The sequence below is a fragment of the Empidonax traillii genome, unplaced genomic scaffold (genome assembly GCF_003031625.1).
Source record: "Empidonax traillii isolate 1590-97213 ecotype Southwest subspecies unplaced genomic scaffold, ASM303162v1 scaffold384:size1533304, whole genome shotgun sequence".
Taxonomy (NCBI): domain Eukaryota; kingdom Metazoa; phylum Chordata; class Aves; order Passeriformes; family Tyrannidae; genus Empidonax; species Empidonax traillii.
The window spans coordinates 1082753-1108620 of record NW_020955577.1 but is presented as its reverse complement, the minus strand read 5'-3'; the positions used below and the strand labels follow the sequence as shown (position 1 = coordinate 1108620).

The 25868-nt window shown below is 37.2% G+C and overlaps 1 protein-coding gene across 5 annotated transcripts; it reads left to right on the top strand.

Annotated features, from left to right (window-relative positions):
* The first annotated feature begins 71 nt into the window (after positions 1–71).
* On the top strand, positions 72–24757 carry HEPACAM2 (HEPACAM family member 2). 5 transcript variants are annotated; one of them, XM_027893235.1, is made up of 11 exons: positions 72–221; positions 7137–7487; positions 8270–8554; positions 14436–14732; positions 17445–17570; positions 17657–17681; positions 17805–17842; positions 18987–19060; positions 20487–20599; positions 21844–21862; positions 24278–24757. In XM_027893235.1, the coding sequence occupies exons 2-11, from the start codon at positions 7379–7381 to the stop codon at positions 24338–24340; spliced, it is 1149 nt and encodes a 382-aa protein (XP_027749036.1). In that variant the 5' UTR covers positions 72–221; positions 7137–7378; the 3' UTR covers positions 24341–24757. The 5 variants fall into 5 exon arrangements, with proteins under 5 accessions (XP_027749036.1, XP_027749033.1, XP_027749034.1 ...); XM_027893232.1 differs by lacking the exon at positions 72–221 and adding an exon at positions 2081–2614; XM_027893236.1 differs by lacking the exon at positions 72–221 and adding an exon at positions 6935–7031.
* The last annotated feature ends 1111 nt before the right edge of the window (positions 24758–25868 follow it).

Genomic DNA, 25868 nt, shown 5'->3' with positions numbered 1-25868 from the left:
GCCGGCAGTGCTGGGGCGGCTTCTCCCGGCGGGGCGCGGGGGCGGCCGGGCTTTGGGGTGTGCTGCTGGAGTGCTTGGACATTGAGGCTCGCTTTTTTAGGCTTTGACAGCAGTTACTTGAGAAGACAAAACGAGTCTTTTGTCCGTGCAGACAAACCAAAAAGTACGCGTAGACAATGAGCATTTCCCGGTTGCCGCGGGTTATTTCGGGTTACGCACAAGTGCGTCGGGCCTGGTCACGGATGAGGGAGTTTTGCATCTCTGAAACAGCCTTGTGTCTCTGTTTGGTTGTGTAGATATCAGCTACAAGCAAACAAACAAAAAGCAGATAGCTTTTTAAATCTACTGTATAGCAGTGCAAGAAAAGGAAGAATTTATCTTACAGCCTTTGCTTAACGGGAGACAATATCCGACAGTAAAACTACCACCACATTCACTAGAGCACAGTAGTACCTCCAGAAAAGGTGGTCTTTCCTTCTAGGGTTTTTAGGAGTGTGCACGTAAGTCAACCCAGGATGGGTTTCGCGATCCTGTTGTTATCCCCCATCTGGCCGGTGTGTTGTTGCAGGGTAGGTCAGGTAAGAGCAGGTGTCTTTGAAATGTCGTAGTGTCAAAAGGAGAGTCAGGACAGATGGTCCCCTCCCGGCTTGCTTTAGCAGGAATTCATTACTTCTGGCCACCATTAGGTATATCATGTGTTATTATTTCTGTGGAAACCTCTAACAAGTGTAGCACATAAAGAACTTACTTCTTAGTAATAAAATTTGCAGAAATACAAGTGTTCAGAACGCTAATACAGCATATATTGTTGCTTTAACATAGTTGCTTTTATTCAAAAGAAGGAGGTTTGATTTGTGTAAAGTCTAAATACCATTTAACTAGCACAAGCTAGAATTCTGTAGAAAAAATAATGTGCATTTTTAGCATGCAGTACATTGGTGTGAGTTATTCAGTGTAAAAACTTGCAGCATAGTAGTGACATCAAGAATAATTTAAATGCTGGAAATGAGACACACTTGAAAAACAACTGCTAATCTGGGGGGTTTTGAGTATTTTTTAATTTTCTTTGCCCACATGGGGCATTTAAAGCACCATCACAGGCTCTATGCCAATGCAAAAGCCCCCATTTCAGTTAGAAATTAGTTGGAACCTGTGACCAATATTTTAATACTTGTTGATATAGTAGGTAGTAATTTCTAACTCAGGTTTTATAAAAGGTTTTGATTTGATATAGCTAGCGTACAGTTAAGTGGATTAAGCACGTTGTAAACAACAACATTCAGAAGGGCCAGGACAATGGACCCAGGAAGCCTTTGGGAATATGCGAAATACCCTTTTCATCTCCTGGCTTATGTCAGGTGGCGATATTATTTCTGGTGGTACCACTGTAATTCTGTTTTTGTTTGCCTGAAATAACCCTTATGTGTCTTACATTGGGCCTGGAAGGATCTGGGTGGCTTTGCCTCCTTTTAACCAAGGTAAAAATTGAATGTTCAGCCCTTTTGGTGGGGACTTACCACCTTGCTGTATCCCTTCTCCTAGAACACAATGAGGGGAGACAATTCTTTGCTGCCAGTCCCTCATGCACAAAGCAGGATACAGTCTAGCCTAATATTTGTTAATCCATAATAGCCTGCCTAAGTGCTGTATAGTGAAAAATATAGTGTGTTCTTGTATGGATAAACCATCTCTGTCGCTGCAAATATTTGCTGTTATAAAGTGTTACTGCACAAGTCTGGGAGGGTTTGCCTGGTTTGCTGCTGATTTGTATGGTAAGTGACAGCTTTGGACAAAATCCAAATCCTACATTAATATTAATTTAAGCTGATATAAGTTAATGCAGAACAAACAATAATCAGCAGCTAGCTCAACAACTGTAGTAAGCTGTCCACTCTAGCCATAGGATTCTTATTTTGAAGATGTCTGATAAACACTTGACATCATGTGCTGTTTAGAAAAAGGGAGTGAACTCTTTGTTGAGTTATGCTTATGTTAAGGAAAAAAAGTACAGAAAATTTATGGGCTTTAAAAGTTCTAGGAAAAAAAATTGAGGCTCTTTAATAGTTGTTAAATACTTTTTGGAACAGAAAAGGAGGGGCTGTAATTGGAAAAGATCTGAAAAAAATATTCTGAGTACTAATTCTAGTTTGAAATAAGCAGAAGCGTGTCGCATCAGGGTGTTTTTTATGAAACTATAACTAAGGGAAGTTAATAACTATATAGCCTGTACACTTGGTGCATTTACTTACTTCTATTAATTAAATGTACTTTGTATTGTGTGCCCCATTTATTACATTCTGTGTCATATTTGCTGTGACTGCCAGGGAAGGGTTATGATAAAGTCAGAGGCAATGAAGATGGGTGCTCATCTAACAGGTGCTCCACTCCCTTTGTTCTTTGTATACACATATTCAAATCACATAAGGCAGGGGACAGGATAGGGCCTGTTAACTCATTGCTGATTTCCCTAGCAAATAAACCAGCAGCTGCAGGTCCAAGCCTTGGCTTAGTGCTGAGGAGAAGGTGGCATTTGTGTGGGACAGGATGCTTTCATGGAGCCCCTTAGCCAACTTCTTTTGGGACTTACAGTGCAAAATATATTTTCTGCTTGTAGGTAAGATACAGTATAAATTATATTTGATTGTCCTTGTGGAAATGGAAATTGATTTTATAAGATTTATCTTTATAAATTTAAAGCTATTCCTGTTGTATTCTCAGATGTTTTATTTCAGGAAAGTAGCCTAAAAGCTTTTAATCTTTTAAATCAGATAGTGGCACCGTGTTTTATGAGTGTAGCTAAAGATTTAGCACCTGACAAAAACGAGTGCTATACATAATCTATATGTAAAATATGGGCATTGATTAAATATATATAGTCACATTTACTGAGTACTATATACGTTGTGTATTCTTTTTAAAAAGTAAGGCTAGAGAGGTTCTGAACCCAAGTTTATACCGAAGCTGTTACACACCTCTTTAAAAATTTGTTGAGAAAGTGCTGATGCATTATTTTTCATTTCATTATGATTAATTAATTTATATGTAATACTTAAATGTACTTTAAACACAATTAAGTTTTTAGTCAAATGAAGAATATGTCCCCCTTAATAGTTCATTTGCTTGGGTATCCGGGTGCAGTTTTCATAAGCGTGCATTTGTTATCCATGCAGTGGATAAAAAAATAGATGTTCTATGCCCTTTGACAGGAATATCCTGTCAAATGTTAGAGAAATTTATGGAATAACTACTGTAATTAACTTTTTCTGTATTTAATTGGTTTTGTAAATATCAACAGATGAAGTATTTAATATTACAAATATGGTGCATTCTCTAATCATTAATCCATAAGAAGAATTTTTCTTCTGTCTTCTTTGTGAACCTTACATAAAGTCATCTAGTTTCCTTGATTTTGAGCTAAATACTTTTTCAAGGGTTTTTGCTTCATAGCAATTGCAGATTTAAATGAAGATTATCGGATCTCTTCTTTAAAAATGAAAAACTTTTGGTTGACAAAAAACACAGTGAGTGTATGTTTTATTTAAATTACCACTTTACTGGACATTTTTCATTTAAACCCTACTAGAGATATTGTCATGGAAGCCCAGTACTTTAGAGTACATTTGTTCACCAGGAAGTCTTGTCTTATACCCTTACTCAGATATACACATTTTCTAGTAAGGGAAATGTGCTGCTCATACTTAATATCATGACAAGAATCAGGTGCATTGGAGACATGACACAAAGCCCACTGAAGACAATGACCTCAGAAGCTAAAATTAAATCCAGTAACAAACCTCAGTAGAACTTTTTCTTGGGCAAAAATCCCAACAGAGGGAACAGTATGCCCGAGTTTTTCCTGATATAAATGGAGATACAGAAATTGCAGCTTCCCTGGTCCATTATTTCTGTTTGTTTTTGTTTTTTTTTTTTTTATAAATGAACATATTTTCCAAAAGTGAAAAAGTGCAAAAACTGTTATTACTGATCTAAGGACATTTTGCACTGAGTTCAGGGAGTTTGGAGAGCTGAAGAGCTAAATGAACACAGGTGAAAAGCAGTTGAGAGTCTAAACTCACTTTGACAAGGAGATGTGCATGTTAAATTTCGAGAATGCTAAAACCTCGCTAGGCAGGTTTCAGTTTATGCCGTAAACTCAAAAGTTATGTCATAGTTTTTTATTTAAACTAAAACTGCAGCCCTTGTTTTATGTCAACAACAACTCTGTTGTGCTTGCTAATACTGGTGATAGCAAAGTGAGATGGAAGCAAAGCACAGATCACTGAGCTCCAAGTGGAGGTCGTTTTGGTACAACCCTTATGGTCATTAAACAAAAACTAGTTTCTAAAATTACATTGTCTTGGGAAAATATATATTATATTTGGAAGGCTGTAGGGATAGGAAAAATTATATGGAATTTGTGCCTGATGAATATGAATTTAGTTTGGCACATTGGCTTGATTTTGACATTAGTTCAAGGATTAGTCAAAACGGTCTTCAGTTGAAATTAAAAATATAGACTAGTCTAATACAAAACAGTCGTAGAACCATTTAGGTTGGAAAAGACCCTTAAGATTATCCAACACTACCAATTCCCCCATTAAACCATGTCCCTGATCAAAATGTCTACATGTCTTCTAAGTACCTCCAAGGATGGTGGTGACTCCAGCACTTCCTGGGCAGCCCATTCCAATGCCTGACAACACTTTTGATGAAGAAAATAACCCTTTCAATAAAGAATATTCCAGACTGCAGAAGATGTGGTCTTTGCAAAAAACAGAATTTTTCCATCAGTGCTCCTGTAAAACCCTTGCCTTCGACAGAGTACCATTACCTAATAACTTGCCCCAGTCTCAGCCTGCCTTGTCCCTTGCTCTGTCAGCTGTGGAGAAGCTCCTGTGTGCTGGTGGCACTCCACAAAATCACCCTAGCAGAGCCGGATTGAGCAACAAGCAACTCCTGAACGGACACCAGGGGAAAAATGGAGTTTCTGCCCTCACCACCTCTGGTCTTGGCTAAAAGAATTACCTTAACTGCACATTAAAATGTCTTTCCAAGCTGTTACACGGAGCCAATATTCTCTGTGAATCAAGTGGAACAAAGTTAATTTGCAGTTTCTATTCCCACAGTTTTTAACTGCAAAGAAAGTAAGCTTTCCAGCCAAAATTCTCTTCTTCTCGCTCTAGTAGGGTGTTACTTTTCATACTGGTGGTCCCACTTATCCTGGTGCTTGCAAGACCTGCTTGGGTTTTGCCAATTTTCTGCACAAACAGATCTGTGAGAAATATTATTTGTTTTACATATTTTATGATTACATTGCAGCTGTTACTGGCTTCTTATCCAACAGCACAATTGCTTATTGCCAGCTAAATAAACCCAGAAATTGAGCAGCAGCATGTGTAAAGAATGAGGAAGGATATGAACAGATCTTTTAATTGACCATTTACAGATCTCCCAGATCTCTGTTTATGTTTTTTACTTCATTCCAGTTGATACAGAAATTGAAATGTATTTGATATGTTCTATAAAATAGATCTCCAGTCTTATATATTTTGAAAATTTACTCTCTTTCTCTCTTTTTTTCAATTATACAACAGCAATTTAAATCTGATTTGTGCAGTAATTAACTGTCAGGGAATTAACCTCTAAGAAATGTTACACACATATTTTTTAGCAGTCTTTAATAGCACACTTGCATATTTTTCACACGTAACTCCCTCTGCCCTCCCCATACTACCCACCGCTTTCCAGGTAGAAGTGTACTCTGTGTACTGCAGCTAGGGTTTTACTTTTTGGTTACAGGTGTTTGTCAAGAATCACAGAATCCCGGGTTGGAAGAAACCTCAAGGATCATTTGGTCCAAAGAAAGATGATCAGTAGCAGGAAGAGAATAGATGGTGCATGGTGAAAACATTGTGTGTTGTCCTGGGCAGTGCATCCTCAGTCTCCAGTGTGCTCTTATGCAGTATCAGACAGATTACTTAAATCCCTTTTTTTACACATCCTTACTTATAATAGGTTGGGGTTTTTTTCCCTAGAGTTTTGTCTTAGCACTTGTAGTGTGCTGTTCAGCATTGAGCACTCAAAGCTGAGCAGTCAAACCTCAGTTGGAGTCAAAAGGAGTTGCGTCTTGAACATACTAAAGTATGAGTATATGTATTTTGAAATATCCAGTCCTTAATATTTCAAAATGATCATCCAAAATAAATGGGTGGTTTTGCTGTTAAATTTCTCTGGGCTTAAATTCATTATCTGTAAAATCCTATCAATTATGATGGTGTTGTGAAATCAGTTCATTAATGTCTATGCTGTTCTTTTGAGTTCTGTGGAAAAGTTCATGTGAAAATCAATCACTCAGTCCCAAGACTAAAGCTTTAATAATGTTTTCTAAATATGTCTCAGGCCAGCACAATGAAAAATGATTAAAAAAAATATATGGGAAAGACAATGATTAACTGAGGAGTCACCTTTTTGCACCGTAACAGAGATAGAATTCTTGGAGAACAGAATTAATCATGTGGCCAAAAAATTTGCTTTTGTGGATATCAACATCAATTCTGCTAATTTCCTAAGATTGGAATACATGATTTTTGCAGGCTTAGTAATGTTTCTTGAATTTAGTCCTGCAGGTACTGAGCAGTCAACCATAATAACTATATATAATTTCATCAAACATTAATGGAAGTGCTGCTTGCCACGTTTTCAGTCAGTTTCTCAGTATAATTGACAAAGCAACTGAGAAGTTGCTCTGTAGCTGAACCAACCTAGAAAAAAAAATCCTAAAAATTGAGTGTGCAATCCAAGACTATTAGAGCGTATGAGATGTAGGAATTTGAAATAGTTTACGGGGAAAATATTTTATACATTAATGTCAATGTACGTTTTCTCATTTTTCTCAAAGTTTCAACAGTAAAAGGTCCTTCCTTTGTCTTTTTTTTTATGTTTTGAAGCTGCGGCTAAACCCAACTTCACCAAGGTCAGTGAGCATTTGCCATTTCTTACTTGAAATCTGAGTTATAACCATACAAAAAAGTGTAAGTTTTAACATTGAGAGTTTTTTCACAGTGAGAATTTCTCATTCAAGTTTTCCAGTTGTGGTTTGGGTTTGTTTATTTGTTTGGTTTTTCATTTTTATGCAGGTATTTGTTCTGCCTTAAAGTTGACAGTACCATCTCAAACAATCCATGGTATTGAGGGACAACCACTTCATCTTACTGTTGACTACAATTTCAATGCTACAGCTTCTGAAATCCAGATAATTTGGCTTTTTGAGAGGCCTCAGAGTAATCCAAAATACTTGCTTGGCTCTGTAAATCAAACAGTAGTTCCAGACTTGGAATACCAGCACAAGTTTACCCTTGTACCACCAAATGCATCTTTGATGATCAATCCATTACGTATAAGCGATGAGGGCAATTATATTGTAAAAGTCAATGTCCGTGGAAATGGAACAATAGCTGCAAGTCAAAAGATTCAAGTAGCTGTTGATGGTAAGTTAGAAAGAGATAGTATCTTCATTTTGAAAATAGAATTGCAATAGTTTTGAAGTACCAGTTCTTAATATGCAGTTACAATAGTGTATCATTTAATGCAACCATACATGAATAAAGTTATGTTGTTTCCTACTGCTACTGGAGGGAGTGATAAAATATGTCATCTAAACAAAATTAATATATTGACTGATGTTTCTATATCATAAGTAAAAAACTGAAGAGGTTAAAGAGGCTCCTGTAATTTATGGATTACACAGAGAGAGCCCTGTAACTCTTGGGCTTAGAAGAATGAGATTAATGATATCTTGAGGTGACAAAGTTGTAGCTGCCGTTTAACTGACAAACCCATCCCAATTTGCAGCCATCCTCACGACTGGATCACCCAGTGGTGCCCAGTGTCAGCAAAGCTGCAGGCAGTCATACTGAGAAGTCATACATCATAGGCAGTATCAGGCTTTGTGCTCTTTTCATTTCTGTGGCCTCAGTGATTTGTATGTGAGGCAAGAGCTGGAGCCTGTGGTATACCTCACTGCAGCCTTTATCTTGTTACCAGTAATCCAAACAGTCTGGTTTTATTCAAGTACCATAGAAAATCTTGCAGTCACCACCTGACAATATGACCTTCTTTTTTAAACTTTAACCACATTTAATAGGTAAAATTTGAAGTATGAGTAATTTCCAGTGAGAATGATGAGTGCTATTTGAATCATCCTGACAATGAAGACTGTAATATAGTGGCTTTTCATTTTAACAACTCTTCTTATCTCTTTATTTTACAGTTCCAGTCACAAAGCCAACTGTACATACTGAACCATCTTCAGGAGTAGTGGAATATGTAGGGAATATTACCCTAAAATGTACTGTGGGTAAAGGTACAAGAGTAACTTACCAGTGGATGAAAAATGGGAAGCATCTCCATGCTGGCCCTAATTATACCTTTTCATCAAACAATGCTACACTTCTAATTGTTCCTGTAGTAAAAGAAGACATTGGGAATTACAGCTGTCTGGTATCTAACCCTGTCAGTGCAATGGAAAGTGAGATAATTGCACCAACCATATATTGTGAGTATATGAAATATTCATTACGACCTTTGTATGAATGATCTGGCTGGAAAGAGTGCCTCTAACTATGAAAACAGGTAGAAAACAGTTGAGTCAACATTATATGTGAGCTTGCATTCAAAATGAGCTTGTTTGTAATAGCTCTAACTTATGACAGGATATTCAAGTTACTCAGTGTTATGTAGTTACAAAGATCAGTCTCAACTGCAGAATTCAAATAGGAACTTCAAGAATTCCATAGACATCTTCAGTTCTGGAGGAGATGGGATTTAAAGGAAAAAAATAGTCCAATGGTTATACATGTAAATTTGGAGATGTTAAAAATGGAGACGCCAAACAGTAACAAAAAACTAAGCACAGAAAGTACCAGGCTAAAGGACTGGTGTTAGTGGGTTTCCTTAAGATCATTTGGAGTCCAGTCCTGTTTAACTCTTTCAGTAATGGCATCAGCAATAGTATTAGAACTGGTATGAAATTTGCTAGTAAAAGGTAAATGGGCATGGCCTTTTAGGAAATAAAAAACATGAACTTCTGCTGATTAGATTGAGATCAATTGGTAAATAATCAAGGCAGAGAGCCTGGGTAATTGAGCCATCACAAGATTTCTGTGAGCTAACAGTGTGATTCATGCATGAGAAAGACATATGTAATCCTAGGATGGTGGGCAAAGGAATTCCAACAAGGAAGCAATGGAATACTAATAGCACACAGAAGGTAAGTCCACATGTAGAATGCTGTATGCAGTCCCTGCAGATCCTAGAGCACTGATCTCAAACTAGAAAGAAACAAAAAGTAAAGAAATGGGGAAGAGACCCAAAGAACACAGTCAGGCTTAGCAAAATTAGAGCCGAAAGGAGTGTTTACTTTCCACGTCAAATGGGAAACATGAGGGAGCAAGAAGAGTTGCATAAAGACCAGTGTTGGCAGAAGAATTAACCATAAGGTAGCCATATATTTTAACTGGAAATGAAGGCACCTGAGAAACTAAGTGTGACCATAGATTGAGTTCATGAATGAATTTAATCGGTATTCAACAATTTATAGTATAAATCTTAGAAGAGGCACTAATTTTTCCCAGTGCCTCTAGGATTTGCAAGTAGCACATGCTACATGTGACCTTGACATGCTCTAATCCTCATGTCCCCAGGGGTCAAAGTATCATTCTCAGGTGAGAGCTGAAATCAGACAGGTCAGGACCTACATTGCCACCAGTCCTGTTCGGATATAACCAGTTTAACAAATGGCACAGTGTGGATGGCACAGTGCAAGGACTGGAACAGGATTCCTGTCCAGCCAAGGGTTGGTGCTCACTCTTGGTTTTACCAAGCTCTATCACCTGGCAGCTGGTAGGCAGTCTTGCTATATGCCCTAGACTTGCTGTAATTGCACTACCAGCAAATTCAGAACCTACACCTCTTACTGTAATATTTTCCTCCCCCTCCTTTCAGCTCTTTCATTCTTCTACTTATTTCTTTTTAATTATAACTTGGAAGAATTGGATAAGGGTGTGACTTGCATCTAAAGCGTGTGTACGGGATCTCTACACTGCACCAGGAGTAGAGAAAGAGACTGCTTAAATGAGCAAAGATTAACAAGGATGTTGTTAGATATGAGCTGATCATTAATGTGGAGCTTATAAAGTTGACAACAATGCAGACATGAAGATGAAGAAGCTGCTGCAAAGAGTCCTAAACAGGGCAGATGTGAATTGAGCTTCCATCTCATTAGACAGAGGAATTATGATAAAATACTCTACAAGGAAATAGCCCCAGTGCTGATGGGAGTTTTAATTTATCATTACTGTAATTAAAGGGAAAAAAAAGCATTTCTTTCTTAAGGTAGCACATTTTTAAATGCCTGCTTTTGTGCAGTCACGAGCTCAGCTCATTTAAGTGTTTAAAGTGTAAGAGTGAGAGATGAAGGTTTGTGAATGCAGTGCCTCTATTGCTTTTTTAATTTTAATGAGCTATGAATGGGCCTTATACACCTCTTTTTTCAAAGAATATGTACACAAAACTTGGAGTCACTTTATCCAGCCCAACAGCCTTCTTACAGTGCAATAAAATCAGGTCAAGCTAGAAAATATCTGCCACTCTTGCTACCTTTCAGACTACTCTTTGTGTTTGTAGCACAGCCTGCGTGGCATTTGCATTTCTGACCTGTTGCACACAGGATCAGCTCCAGAGCTCTGATCGCACTGTGTCTGAAACACTTGCACTGACCTTGAGTCTCAGCCCCAGTACTGCTTCCTCCCTTCTTCCTCACTCAACTACATTCCAGCAAGTTTGAAAACTTCCCAAGCTCTAAACTGGAAACCAATTTTTGACCTATTGTTTATCAGAATTTTAAAATCTCAAGTTACTTCAGTGTCCACATTTCTGGAATATTTTACTGGTTGAGTGGTTGAGATATACAGCTCAAAAGATGAGTATATATGAAAAACTTTGAGATTCAGTTTTTCTCCATATGTGTAAACAGCATTATAAGTATTTGCGTTTTCAGAATGTCCTTTGTAATTCATCAGAACTGAGAGTTTGCTTTGTGCATAATGTAAGATTTGAAAAAAAAAAAAAATGTTAAGAGAAAACAATGCAATGCTGAAAGAGAGCAATACATTTGCTGCTGTCTATATCCAAGTCAGTTAATGGGATCAGGATCTTACTTCCTGAGCTGTATGAAGTCACCTAATTTGGTTCAACCTCTGCCTGCAGAGGTAGTTTGTCTCCCAGCTCCCAGTTGTCAATAACAATCCAGAACAGGCCCTGGGATCTCTCTCTGTGCCATATGTCATTGCTGCGGGGGAGTTACTGGAGGTGATAAAGAAAAGGTCACTCACGGTAAATACCTGCCATCTGCTTGGAAACTGTAACAGTTTCATGGTGATAGGAGCAATTGGAAATATTCCCATAGAGCAGTAAATTGTTACTCAGGAGGGATGATTTATTATTTTACAAGTCATTTAGTTAACTGTTTTTACTGAGACAAAAGGCATGTTAAAACAATATTGGAAAGGAGACGTAGAGCTGAGGGATCCATGAAGGCTGTCACTGTTTTTTTACTAAGTATCAAAATTAGTTTTTTTCTTTATTTCTTATTAGTATTATTCTGCTTCTCCATTAGCTATGATGATAATGCACCCCAGAACATGGCTATTGTAGTAGTCTAATTAGTAGAAACTAATTATTTCAAGACTGGAAAAAGCTGTTGTCCTAGAGGCTGAAGCAGAAACTGTTGAACTGTATTCACGGAGTTGAACTTAACAAGCTAAGTGGGATTTTCTTTCTTAGGACTTCCCAAAGCTGGAATATATTTACTACTAGAGTGGAAATGGTTAATTAATTACCTGCTTTTCAGGATCATCCTTGAAACTGTGTATACCTGTCAGCTTCCCCGTGTTCAGGGATCTTGATGATGTACACAATGCACAGGAGAGGCAAAAAACTGAGCCAGGGGTAGCAGAAGGGTCACCCAGTCCTCGTGTTGACATCAGCAAGGAATGCCACTTTTCATATTTTGCCAAGATTTGACTGTTGCTTATGAAAACCCCGCTCTCTTTTTTTCAAACATACTTCCCCCGCCAGTGTGTGTCAGTGTTTTTATAATGGTTTCTTTCAATTTGCAACTTTCATGAAAAAGTGTAGTTATGTTGTCAGTGTTACCTCCCTGTGTTGCACTGTTATGATACTGATAAAACAGTATCAGAATCCAGTTCTGATTCTTTTGCAAATGTGGCAAATCACCCACTATAGTGAGAGTGCAGAGAAACCAGTCAGCTATTCTTACCATTAGTCTCTGTTTACACATACCAAAGGTTATATAATCAGTGAAAACAAAAGCTAATTAAGAAAGAAAAAATGGATAGGAAGAACCAACAAATTGCTCTGAAAAGTAAAAAAGTATGTTCCTGCCTCTAAATAGCGTGTAAAAGTCTTTACTTTCATTTATGAAAAATGTCAAAGATCAATATATCCCTTCTCCTTTCCCATCTGAAAAAGGGGGAAGTAAATACCTGTAAGAGGTGAGCCCCTGAAAGAGGCTGGTGTTCTGGGATAGGTCTGTACTTCACAGTAGTGCTCATTACAGGGTTAGCTGGCCCTTGGAGACAATAAAGCAAGTGATTCAGGAACTGCAGAACCTGTGAAGAAGCAGCCCAGCATCTAGAGTTTAAAAAAATGCCTTTATTCTTCAAGGTGGGTGGGAGCAGCACTAATTCATGCTAAAGTGAGTCTGTATTTTATTTCCCAAGTAAATATTTTGCATGATGTTGGCCATTCCTTAAAATGAGACTGCAAAAAGCTTGCCACTAGGAAATAAATACAGAAAATAAAAAGCTTGACAAGTTTACGTTGTGAAATATGGACATTTGGTTAAAAGTGGACTAAACTGAAGTCACATGTGGTAGACATTCTCTTATCTAAGTCTTCACAAACAGTAAAAAGCAGAAGCATACAAAAAAATGGCCTGTTTTGTGCTGCATGGTGGTGGCCTGTGTGTTCTTAAGGAATAAATGAGTCATAAAAAAAGACAGATGGTAAATAGAAGTGTACGTTAGAGGAAGCTCTAACAGCAGCCTGAATTTCCTGGTGAGAAGTGGAGTCTGAAATGCACCAGTGTGCAGCTTCACATAGCAGGGAATTTCAGATTCAAACCCAGCTACGTTATTTTAATTCTTCCAGACAACACTAGGAAGGTGTAAATATTACTTGATTGCATTGTCTGAAATGGGCACAGTGCTGTGCCCATTTTTTGCTATGCCATTCTGTGTCAGCAGAAAAGCACTTGTCAGCAGCTTTACTGAACTTCAGGGATCTTACCAAAAAGATATTCTTCATATTTTCTTCTTTTGCCTCTGTCAATAATAGGTCTGTGCATTTCTGATTATTCATGTAAGTCCATAGGGAATAAAATTATTAGGGGTTTTTTTGACTGGAAAAAATGCTTTAATAAGGCACATTTTGATTATTCTCTACAATAATTTCTATACTTCCAAAACTTGAAAATCATTTTAACATGTGAAGATATAGAAGCCCCATAATCTAATAAAAATAACATGGGAAATATTCCTATAATATTTAAATATATTGTTTCCCTTCCCATTTTCCTTTGAAGATTATCCCAGAAATACGTAGCTGCTCTATTTTTTGAGTAATGAACACATGACTATTGGACAATATATGCATTTTCTAATTATATTCTGAAACACAGTCTTCTTTCAGCACAAGGGCTTACTCTTGAAAAAAAACTTAATTGTTGGAATAGTACAAGCGTACTGCAGTGGGGGGAAAGTTAAAGTTTATTCTATCAGTCTTTTATGGAAAACTTTTTCTGAAGGTATCTAAGGCCCACTCCACTTTATGTTATATCTGTAGGATAGTTCCCTAAACAATTATTATACTGCTAAATATTAAAATCGATGTTTATATACTCCAAGGCTAATTTATTCACTTTTACATTTGCAGAGAAATTACTTATAGCAGTAAGTTTGGCATTGAAGTAGAAATCAAATATGCCCCTGAAGAAGATATACTCCTTTACTTCATAGCTTTTCGAACTGATTTCAGTTTTCACTCTTTTTATCATACTGACCAATGCATAGACCTGTGCTTTCTCCTTAAACAACAAATATATAAATAAATATAAAATATAAATATATATAAATATATAAAAATAAACCAATATCAAGTGGATGTGGTTTAAGCTAAACCTAGTGCAGATCCAGTTATTGAACTGAAAGCTAGACTAGCCTTTAGAATAGATTCTAGATAAGGCTAGTCTAACTTAAAAATTCCAAGTTTAGAGATATGCTCCGATTAAAAGTTTAATTATATACCTTGATTTTCCTTTTCTCACTGTGCTTTCCTTTTCTTTTCTTTCCATGCAGATGGACCTTATGGACTTAGAGTAAAGTCAGATAAAGGTCTGCATATAGGGGCTGTGTTTACAATTGACGTGGGAGAAGTTATACTGTTTGACTGTTTGGCAGATTCAAATCCACCAAATACTTATTCGTGGATTCGAAGGGATGACAATACCACTCATGTAATCAAATATGGACCCCATCTGGAAGTTGTATCTGATAAAGTGGCCCAGAAGACAGTAGATTACATGTGCCGTGCTTTCAACAACATGACTGGAAGACGGGATGAAACTCACTTCACCGTCGTCGTTACTTCTGTGGGTAAGAAACTAATGTCATTGCTGTAACTGTAATATCTGAGTGGAGTGTCAGCCACATAGAAAGGGATAATTCTTAGAATAATGGAGGTCTGACTAACAATGTAGTAAAGGGGCTTTTGGCCATTCAGGGTTTGCGATACAAGGTTTAGTCACAGTGTAACGCAACTTTGAACAGGGCCCACTGTCGTTTTTGTGAATTTCTGGATTGACTGCTAGGTTCTGTTCTCCTACACTATAACCTCAGCTCCTGTATCAGGTTGTGTTAAAGAGCAACAAAGCAGTTTTTCAGAAAATGTTTAGAAGCATACAGGGAAGAACAATATATTGAGGAAGTGTGATCTCTCTCATTAGTACAGATGGAGACAAGTATTTTCAGATAAGGAATGTATGTTATTAATGTTCAACAAGATAGAATAGATTGCCTTTAGAGAATTTAATAAAGCAATTTCACTTGTGCAGAACAAAGAGCTCAGCCATTTGTTATTCAGGTAAACAAAGAGAGCAGACGTCCATCACTTTGTATGACTTATTGATTCATCACAAATCCATGGCTTTCAGTATGCTGGAAGGAAGATGGGTTGCAATTTTATAGTGAAAATACTGCACGTGAAAACTAAACTTTGTGGTTAGTGGTGAATGCAAATGCAATAAGAGCTGTGTCAATAGAAATAAGCATGACATTTCTCCGGGCAGTTCATGTAAGCTATGATATATATGTGAATACTCATCAGTATGTGTTAAGAAATTCAGCTGACACTTCCTTTCAAAGGCCCAAAAGAAGGGAAAACTTCACAGCTTCATGTTTAGTTGCACTTGATATAATAAATTTCCTAATTACAAATATTTTACTCAAATATGTATTATTATTCTGTGCATTTAAAAATGTAAAAAGGTCATTTTCCCCCTCTGAAACCATATTCTTTTTGATGAATATTTATTCAGATAGCACTAAATGCAGATGTCAAGCTTACACTTTGCAATGCAGCACTGACTGATTCTAAGAGATATGAATTCACACTCAAGGCTAAATCTTAGAGATGCTGCTCAGGCTAAGTTCTGATTGTCACTGAATAAACATACTAAGCAAAGACTATGAAAGTTGCTCCATATTCCTTTTCCCTATCCCCATAATCCTAGATATAGAGCCTGGACTATGCCTTTCAAAATACCAGAAACCCCATTTTCAGCAGCAATAGGAACTCTGATGTTTCAGAAGACCTTACACAACTTCCCAACGAAAGGATAGAAATTCACCTATATGGTGCTATAAAGAGCTGCCTAATTAATAATAAAAACGATCAAGGATTAAAAAAAAAAGCATCAAGCCTTGTTAAATAATTGTATCAATAAGTTACAATTATATCAACAATTGCACTAAGCTGTTTCCCAGTTTTAGCAATATTTCAAAATAAGAGGAAGTATCTCATTATATACACAAGCCATTGCTCAGTTCTCACGTTGAGTCAACTTGAGTGTGTTAAATGCATGCAGAGTATGTCTTTGTTTTCTGCACTGGTATGCCTGTGGAAGATAGGATTTACTTAATCTAAATTTGAAATTATTAATTTTAAAGAACAATTTTAAGGGCTCATCTGATTTTCCAGCATTTGGCCTTTTTTTTCTTCCCTAAGGAAAGCAGGACATTGAAGGCCTATGCAAAATTTTGGTGAAATTGCAGTGATTTATTTTCCCTTATCTTCAGGACACATCTGGTTAGAAATCCTCATATTTAATCTTCATGATAACCACTGCACATGCAGCCAGCACAATGCCAGTGTACAGTGCAGGTGTTAGTTGATGTAAGCAACACCAGCTCTCTGCACAGTTCTTCAAGTACTGGAAATACATCCAGCTAAATAATACACATTTGAATTGTACTTATAAAGCTGGTGCTGAGAAATACGCAACATTAATTTACGTGTGTGGATTGCGACATGGCCTTTAATTATGAGAATTCTGCACAGTTCAGAGCAAAAGGAGGAAATTAAGGGTGCACAATCAATTGTGTCTGGCACTTCCTAACCATCACATTCCCGTCTTTTCAAAATTCACCACAATTATTTTCCATGTGCTTTAGAACATGTAATTTTAGGCAATTTGTGGTTGTGTTGTATCAGTAAATCCTGCTAAAAAACTGCTGCTAATGTATATCCCAACAAAATATCTGAGCAAGGGAAAGAAATATTTTGAATATATTAAGTCATGAATTCAAACAAACATAATTTATTGTTTTTTTATGGGGTTTGATAAACAACCAGACTGTCAGTGACCTAAAAGTCTTTAGAAAAAGTATAATGGTTCTTTTATCCCTTCCTACTCTATGGCTCCTACGAATTAGAGGATTTCCCTTCCCTCTAATACAACCTACTCACCTGTGACCCAGTTTCTTGGTAGTTCAGTGTCTCTATAACTAAATTTCGAATATGCTCCTATTTTTGTGATGCTGTAATTTGTGGATTATATTAACTAACCTTCATTTTGCTCTAGGTACCAATCTGTTCTGGACTTGTTTCTGATATGCATATCATTGCTTTCTTAGTTCGAGATTTATGGGGAAAAAAAAATATTACCAATTCACAAGAACCCAAATTTTGTACCTGTTTTGTGTCTCTATGCACCTTTACTAGCTTCAAATTAATTTCAAAAGATGTATTTTTCAGTGTCATTGTAGAGAACAAGAAACTAAATACATTATTCATCTTCTTTGTCACAGGGTTGGAAAAGCTGGCCCAGAAAGGAAAATCTTTATCTTCACTTGCAGTAATAACAGGAATTTCATTATTTTTGATCCTAGCTATGACTTTTTTATTCCTATGGAAAAGATATCAGCCACATAAAGGTATGTAAATGTTAGGCACAGTCCAGTTCTTGTTTTGGATCTTCAGAGCAAAAGGAATAATTTTTTTGTCTTCTTCTTCTTTTCAGTAATACAACAGAAGCTGCAAAGCAGGTACAAAAATAAATCATTCTTAGGTCTTGAAGTCCTTTCCATCAAGAGAATTGTATTTTATCATATTAATTTTCTTTCCTTGGCTTGTGACGTCAAACTGAGAAATATGTTTATGTTTTCCAGGCCAGAAGCTGATTACAGAAAGGCACAGGCATTTTCAGGTAATGCTAATAAAAGAAATATGAGCATAAGGTCAAAATCCTTTCCTGGAAAAAAAAAAAAAATCTCCACATAAAAAAGAAAGAAGAAAAGGAAGGGAAGTGAGTTTTTAATTTGAGTTGCACACCTCTATGTTAGCTTACTTAGGACCAAAATAACAAGTTTAGCTCATGCCTGGAATTCACAGTAGTATGTACCCTGTTGGTTTGAGTCCCAGCTGGTAATCCCAGTATTTTGAGGTTAGAATCACCTGTATGCCACTGCTCTCACCGTATGACATAAATTACTGTCATTCTGGGATAGCAGTAGGAGGGGATACACAATGGGAGGATCACTATTACAGATGTTCATGGCACCAATTGTTACAAAATCATGAGATAATAATATGATATTACAGTGTATATATTTAACCTTCTATCATATTCTGTACTGCCTTTCTCTCTGTCCTCAGGACCCAGTGTGGTTTTTTTCACTCTCTTTTCCCTCCACAATCCTTCCCACATGGTCCTGGGTAGCAGATGCTGGAGGCCAGCCATCCTTTGGAAGGGTAGCACTTTTATTCCCATCCCTTTCTATCAGAGCATCAGAGCAGACTGTAAATTGCTACATGCATGAGAATAGGGTACAAAGCTCAGGAAGGTAAGGATTTCACTTGAGCGCAGAGGGCCCTTCACCCAAACAAGTGATATCAGAGGACAGGATCTCAGCGTTGTTGATAGTGCAGCAGACTTTGCTGTGGAGTGATGCCCAGGAGACAACTGAGAGTCTCAGATCTCCTGGACAGTGGGAGGGTAGAGAAAGCGACTAAGTACACCTAACAACCAGCCGTTAAGTACACCTGACTACAAGCTGTATCCGATATCCCAAATAATAATTTGGCACCTATTAGTATCATGTTTCCTTTTTTTTATTGTCAGTATTGTAAAAGATTCAGGTGGTAATGCCTCACTGCTGTGAGCTGTGCAACGGCTCTGCCTCACACCACACCAGTTTAAGAGCTTGGCAGGGAAGAGGCTTAAGGCAGATCACATAAACAGTATTCAGATGTTTTAAAAATTTGGCCAAAACACTTTGCCAGCCATTATTTTCCAGGTTCATATTACATCTTAATCCTTTTTTTTTCATGTTTGTTTGTTCTAACTTTAGGACATGAAAGTGCTTCGGATGATTTTGGGATATATGAGTTTGTCGCTTTTCCTGATCTTGCCAGTGGTTCTAGGGTATGTGATTTTACATTAAAAACAGATGGTTTCTAATCTATTTCTTAAGGTGTACTAAATATCTATACTAGAATCCTTCTGTAGGTTTGCCTCTGTTGGTTTTTACAGATGTCTGTATGACACTATATTCATGGCTCTTGTTTACCCAGTACTTACTCTTTCTTTACCGCATTACTAGTTCAGTACTTTGTATCAACATGGTGCAGTAAGGAATAACCAAGCTCTGAAGACAGGACTCTCCATCCAATTACATTAAAAGAATAGTGGTAGTGTTGTAACACTGAAACACTTGTGTCTCACAAGCAGATCAACTGTTCTGATGCAATTTTCTCCCTTGACCCTAATATTGCTGCTCATGCAACATTCAACTCTGTCACTGCAGAAAAGTCTTAGGTATTTAAAGTTTTCATTGTAAAAAAATATGTAAGCCAAATCTCAGCTGTATTTCACAAATATTTTTTTAGCTTCATGTATTGTAGGGCAGGACAAGCAAAGGAATTTTGCTAGCAGAAAAAAAATCTTACTGCACTTGCTGCTTCTTTGCATTGTGTCTTTGCTGAGATTACTGTATAGTAGTTGGAGATGATTCCGAATGTTGTGTAAAAGGACAAAGAAAAAAATCAGAAACAGGGCCACAGAATTTAGGGGCAGCAGAGTGAAACTGGGAGGAATTGGAGCCTTGGTAGGAGAGAAGGGAGAGACCGGTGACAAGGACAACAGAATGGATGTACAAGCAAAGAAATTCTATAATAATTTTCAGAAAAATTCTAAGAAACAGGAGAAACTGCTCTGGTTTATGTTCAGATTTGTAGTATTGCAGATAATGTCGGCATTTGATTCACTGATTCATTTTGGTTAGCAGAGAAAGGGGAAAATAAAAAGTGGAAATAATGAAGAACTGCAGGTAGGGTATAGGCAGAAAGACTGGGAATTTCTTATGGATGGGGAGTCTAGGTATGTCTGTTGTGTTGACATAAGATCAGATTAATATACTTCAGATGTTGAACAATTTCAGTATTACTTCATTCTTTGCATTTCTTTCTCTTTGACATGCTGGTGGGAGTTTTATGCTGAACTCATGCCCTGAGTATTTTCTCCTTTTTTACTGTCTGTTCTTCTGCTTCTCTCTGTATTAAATGTTCCTTTCTTGACTTGCATTAAGATAAGTACTTGCTATATATTAAATGCAGAAGTTGCGCCCTAAATCTTCTGAGGTGCTAACTGAATTTCAAACTATTACTTGCCTTATTATAAATATGATGAATACTTACCCAAAAAGAAATGTAAACTAATAGACATGACCTGTTCAAGCCACACAAAACACTGGTGAAAAGGTAAAAAAAAGCCAAGTTACATTATCAGTCTAATTTCTGTCAAATCTTTTCCTATTTTTACTTACAGTAGGAATACACTTTGCTACTTTTAGGTTTCAAGTCAATCTGTTCCTGGCTCTGACTTTGTCCCAGGCCAGGATATGCTTAGTACCGTTTATGAAGTTATTCAGCATGTTCCTGACCAGCCACAACAGGACCACCAACAGTAAGTTAAAGGCTGTGTTCATTCATGTGGTAGCTCAAAGGCAAAAACTTCAGCATCTGGAACAATTTAAATTTTGGTAACTGTTATTTGATTCCACCGAGAGGGGTAAGGAAGGAAAACAGGTAAAAGCTACATCAGTTCCTTCACTGTTTTCTATCCAATTCCTCACTTCTCCTGAAGACTCCAGTCTGTTGTTTCATCACGCCAGTTTTGTGTAAGTGTTTAAGAAAGGAGGTAAGATCTTCAAACACTATTTCAGATGAAAATTCCTGCATAATTTAAGATAGTAGCTATAGTTTCACAGCACTGGGGCATCCTAAAGAGCACTTCCTACTGAGCAAATTAAATATTCAGTCAAAGCAGTTTAATGGACAGCACAGCCTCCAGACCTGCCAGCCATGTATCAAGTAGAGTTAGGGTCAGCCTTTTTGCAGTGTTGAAACTGGTCAGCTGATCACTAATCAGTAGTTATTAAAAGAGCCACTGAAATATTAATGGACAAAGCTTAGTTGATTGAGTAATCTGTGTCTTTAGAGCAAAACAATTTTGTTCTGTGGTACCTTGACTGGGAACTCCACAGAAACACTTTTGCTGAGTTAAATACCAGAACACCACAGCATGTTGTTCTTATGTGGTTAGTGTCTGGTAGACCTGGTTTTGTTCAAGTCACCTACTGTGTAGCACTTTTTGGCATAAAAAGAGTGAATACACTGTAAAGTTTCTGTAATTGCCGTATAGCTGCCATAAATCTTTTATAAATATTGAAAGTCCTTCTTACAAATTAAGAACAGCACACAAGACTTTATTTGGTAACAAGTCTATTGTATCACATTGTCCATGTTTTTATGATGTGTTCTGTCTCTTTTTCAGTTGCAAAGAAAAATACACACACTCTTACCTATATACTGATCAGTTGGCTTAGTAATCACAATGTTTATGTGACTGCATTTGCTTGCTGTGCTTACAATACAAAAAATTTTGTGCAGGTTATATCTTCAACTGTGTGTCCAAATTATGTATGCAAACATACAGCCATGCTTGTAAAAACAAGCTGATCAGTGAGAAAGCACTGAATTACTAATGATGTTTTTGTTCTGCTTGGCATTTTTCACTTTGAACCCTAAGATGATTTTTAAAGCCAGATGTAAAAGATAGCTTTCATAAAGTACATATTTTCTTATTCTTCCCTCCTACATGTCATCCTTCTCAACATTCTCACTGATACATGACCACTCTGAAAAAAGGAATAAATGCAACAAAAAGGTAACTTGAACTTTGTGACAGTTCAGATTTCAACTCAAACTTTGCAAAGCATATTCTGTAGTTGCAAAGAACAAATTTGCATAAACCCATTTCGTTCCTCTTTTCATATTTCATATTTCAAAAAAGAAACATAGGAACAAAATTTTCACTAACAACACAAAATCTGCTAAGCATGATACTGGGTAAACTACTCAGATTACAAAGACCACATTCATGAATTTTCCAATTCCTGACCTGCTGAGAAGGAGCACTCTGAGTGGTAAATAAATAAGCATAACAGTCAACACTGGTGCTTACAGCAGGATGCTTCAGCATTCAGTATAAGGGAAAAACAAAACACCACAGAACAGGGAATAAAACTGGCAAAGTAATTGCAAACTCCTGTAGTGCAAAGTAATGATTGCTTATGGACGAATCCCACAGGCTTCGTATGGAGCCATCTGTACAATAATCAGCAATATTCATGAGGAAAATGGTCTAAAACTTGTCTGCAGTGTGCTTATGGCAGGAATCTCTCTTTGTACAAAACAAAAAGAACAAATATTATGGGAACCAAACAGGTTTATTAGTAAAGTGGTAATTTTATGTGGCTCTTATTCCCAGTGCTTCTGACTGGAACTGCTGTAATTTCATAAATTTATTAAAATAAATGTGACGAACGTTGAGGGTGAACAGGGAGGGGAACTCCAGTCTAGAGGCTTTCCTCTTACCCCTAGTCCTGGAGGGGAAAGTGCCCTCCCCCTCCCCTTCCCACCCCGCGGCGTCCCATGGCCCCCAGAAAGACCAGGACGCCTGCAGCAGGCAGGGAGAGCAGGCAGAGAGTGTTTTATTGTTCTGGGTAACTGCTTAAGTACCTCTTAGGGGGATTACAATGTGACCAGTGGGAGTTCAGGAGGTCTTACAAACCAACCAATTACAAGAAAGGGTTAACAACCAATAGATGAGCTTCCAGTTCTCTCTTAGACATTCCAAAGGTACAGGTAAGGGATCTTGGGAAAGAGAAGGGTTTACACAAAGAGTTACACCACCATTTTGGAAGCATATTCCCTTTAACAACATTAAAACTTCTGCATTCTTTTATATACTGCAACATAAATGTGCAAAGAAAAATAAGTCAAAAGCAATGTTTCATTCTCAGATTTGCAGGGTGAAAACCTTTCAAATCCTCTCTTTGAATGTAACTTCACCAGCATTATCTGGTGTTCTCTCTCTTGATCTTAGAAATGCCAGTGAGAGTACCAGCACATTCACAGACTAGCCAATGCCTAACACCTTTGACACTCTAAAAAATTACAAAGTTTTAAATGCGCATCAGACCTTAAAAGGTAAAAATACTGCTGGAAAACAATTAAACTCTTCAACTCTCTTGGGTTTGGACTGATAGACTCATAACCTAATTGTGGTTGAAACATGAGGTGAGATGATAGCTGGCTCTGCAAAGTTTTATATTCATGTTCACATGAATATGTGACAGCAACATTAGTTGCTGTTCACAACAGTCTTTTGCAGATTTGCCTCCTCTGCTCCTCAAAAGAATCAAATGGAAAACTCAAAATCATGTTTTGAGGAAACTGTTCTGCTCCATCTCTCCACAGTCAGTGGGAGTTACAGGACTGTCAGATACTCAAGGATTTCATTAAACAGGCTCTTTAAAGCCATTTTGGTTTGGGGTTTTATGACATTTTTTGCATATTTTTTAAACAAAATATAAATTGTGTGACAATCTGGACAACAGGCTCTTCTGCATATGAAAGAAATTCGAAAATGGCTGCAAATGCTAATGAGCAAGAGGTTTAGCTAGCTCTTACAGATAAGCATTGATAGCTCTCAACTGTTCCGATAACAGAAACTGTTTGTAGCTTGGGTTTCATTTTCACTCCAAATGAAGATAATTTTACATCATCTCCCTCTCCTCTGATCCACACTATTTCTTTCAGATCAAGCATTAATCATTTTACAGATTTCTGCTCTGCCAGCTGCTGAAGAGCAGTGAGGATGCAAAGTCTTGCCAGGCATTTCAGCACACGCTTTGTACTGTGGGCTGTACTGAGTCAGCCCAGCATTACCACCACCCTTTAGCAAGTGCTCCGATACATTATTGTTGGTAATGCAAGAGCAGCTTGAAATATCTGTACTGAAAGTGCAGCAATGCAGGGTGCCATATTAGCCATTACATTGTTTATGGCTCAAATCTGTCTTGTCTTTTAAATATTAGACATCCTATGCATACTAAAAATTCAGCCAAAAGTCAATGGGTTGAAAATATGCCCCAAGAGCAGGCTGAAAAACTGTTTTACTTTTGTAATTAGAACTGCTTGTTTGTTTACGTGTTTACAACATGTATATTCTTTTTTTTAAAGAAAGGCAACGTTATGGACAACTGTTATATATAACTATAAATATGTTCTTTTCTAGATGTATATGAAGACATGGGAACAGAAAATCAAAGCATCTGAAAGTACTTCTTTTTCTTTATAATATGCTGAAAGGAAATGCCATCAACTCCAAGAATGGCAAAGGCTTATGCCACCTCTGCTTGAAATAGCAATTTTTCTTCAGACTGACAATCCCTTTCCTTGGGGTGCTCCAGGCTGCTCATTTCTTGATTTTTTTCTTTTTTAAAGTAATAGTTCCTTGAAAAATACACGTATTTTTTATTAATTTCCTTATTGGTGAACACAAAAGACAAAGAGGCAGCTTTAAAAATGCAGTATAAAATCTATATATTTTATTAAAATAATCAGTAGAGGCACAAGAAGAAGTCAGGCCCAAGATGCCACCCTCACTTGTTTTATTAAAAAATGGCCAAAATAGTATATGAGAATTTTTCATTGGTGTTGACTTTTACAAGAATACTGCCATGAAAAGTAATAAATGCAATATGACAGATTGCAAAATACACTGTATTTTAATTTAAAACCATAGAAGCTGATCTGTCAGGCAGTTATAGTTTAGAAATGTACATATGTATATTATTCAAAATAATGTGTTCTCATTAAATTCTGTTTCCTTTGCATTTGAACTGGTTTTCTATTTTCTGCTGAAGAGCATGTTTCTCACTGACTGGGAGGGCAAGTAATATTCAAGTTATTTCTTAAAGCTGCACAATGTTCAGGCTATTTGTATATTCAATTTGCAATTCTCCAGTGCAAATGAAACCAAACTTACTCTGTTTAAACAGTGTGCTACAAGTCCCTTCACAAATAGAGGAATACTCTTCCAGAAGGTTCTGTTAGCTGGCATCTGAATCCTGCAGAAAAATTCACTATTATTTCCTCAGAGTCAGCTACTAGATGGTGTTAGTTGGCTGCAGCCAGGGAAAAGGGGAATTATGAACTGAATTAATCTACAGAAAAAAAAATTAAAGGATACTTCAGTAACAGTGAATTGTGTGGGAAATCATTAGTGTCAGTAATGAGAAAGCACACAGTGTGTCCATCCTTTAGGACAGGCTGTGTTGGGATTGTTTAAAGCACTCTGGTTTATGAAAAATTATTTCTACTCACTTGAAGTACCTTCCTCATATGCATCTAGTAAACATTCTTCCCGTCTCCATCTTTCAAAGACAAGGAAAAATAGCACAGTTTTCAGTGAATATTCTGATCTTGTGATGCTGAAAAAACGGGCAAAGGACATCTTCACCGTTGCACGTGAGGAAAATAGGATTTGGCATTTCACAGAGGCAGCTGATGCAGCCCAAATATGCAAGTGCTGACGTGATCTCAGAGAATGTAATCATCAGATTTGCTCCCTAAGAAATAACTCTCTGACATGAAGGCATCATGCAGAAGCTGAAAGTATAAACATTTGGGCAAAATTTTGAAATACTGAAGTTGTCCCAGAGGACTTACTTAGAAACTCAGGGGTTTCCCCACAAATTCCCCCATTGTTTATTCAAAGATGACTTCATCTGTGTGTTTCACATTGAGACAGCCCTTTGGGATATGTGAAGTCCGATTTTCCACTTCTTCTTCTTTTCTTAATGGAGTACTCTGAAATGAGCATA

Excerpts from the sequence above, each read along its gene's own strand:
- HEPACAM2 (XM_027893232.1), top strand. The coding sequence starts at position 2,545 with ATGCTTTCATGGAGCCCCTTAGCCAACTTCTTTTGGGACTTACAGTGC. Across the intron at positions 8,555-14,435 it reads AATTGCACCAACCATATATT|ATGGACCTTATGGACTTAGA; the intron begins GTGAGTATATGA and ends CTTTCCATGCAG. Across the intron at positions 17,571-17,656 it reads AAGATATCAGCCACATAAAG|TAATACAACAGAAGCTGCAA; the intron begins GTATGTAAATGT and ends TCTTCTTTTCAG.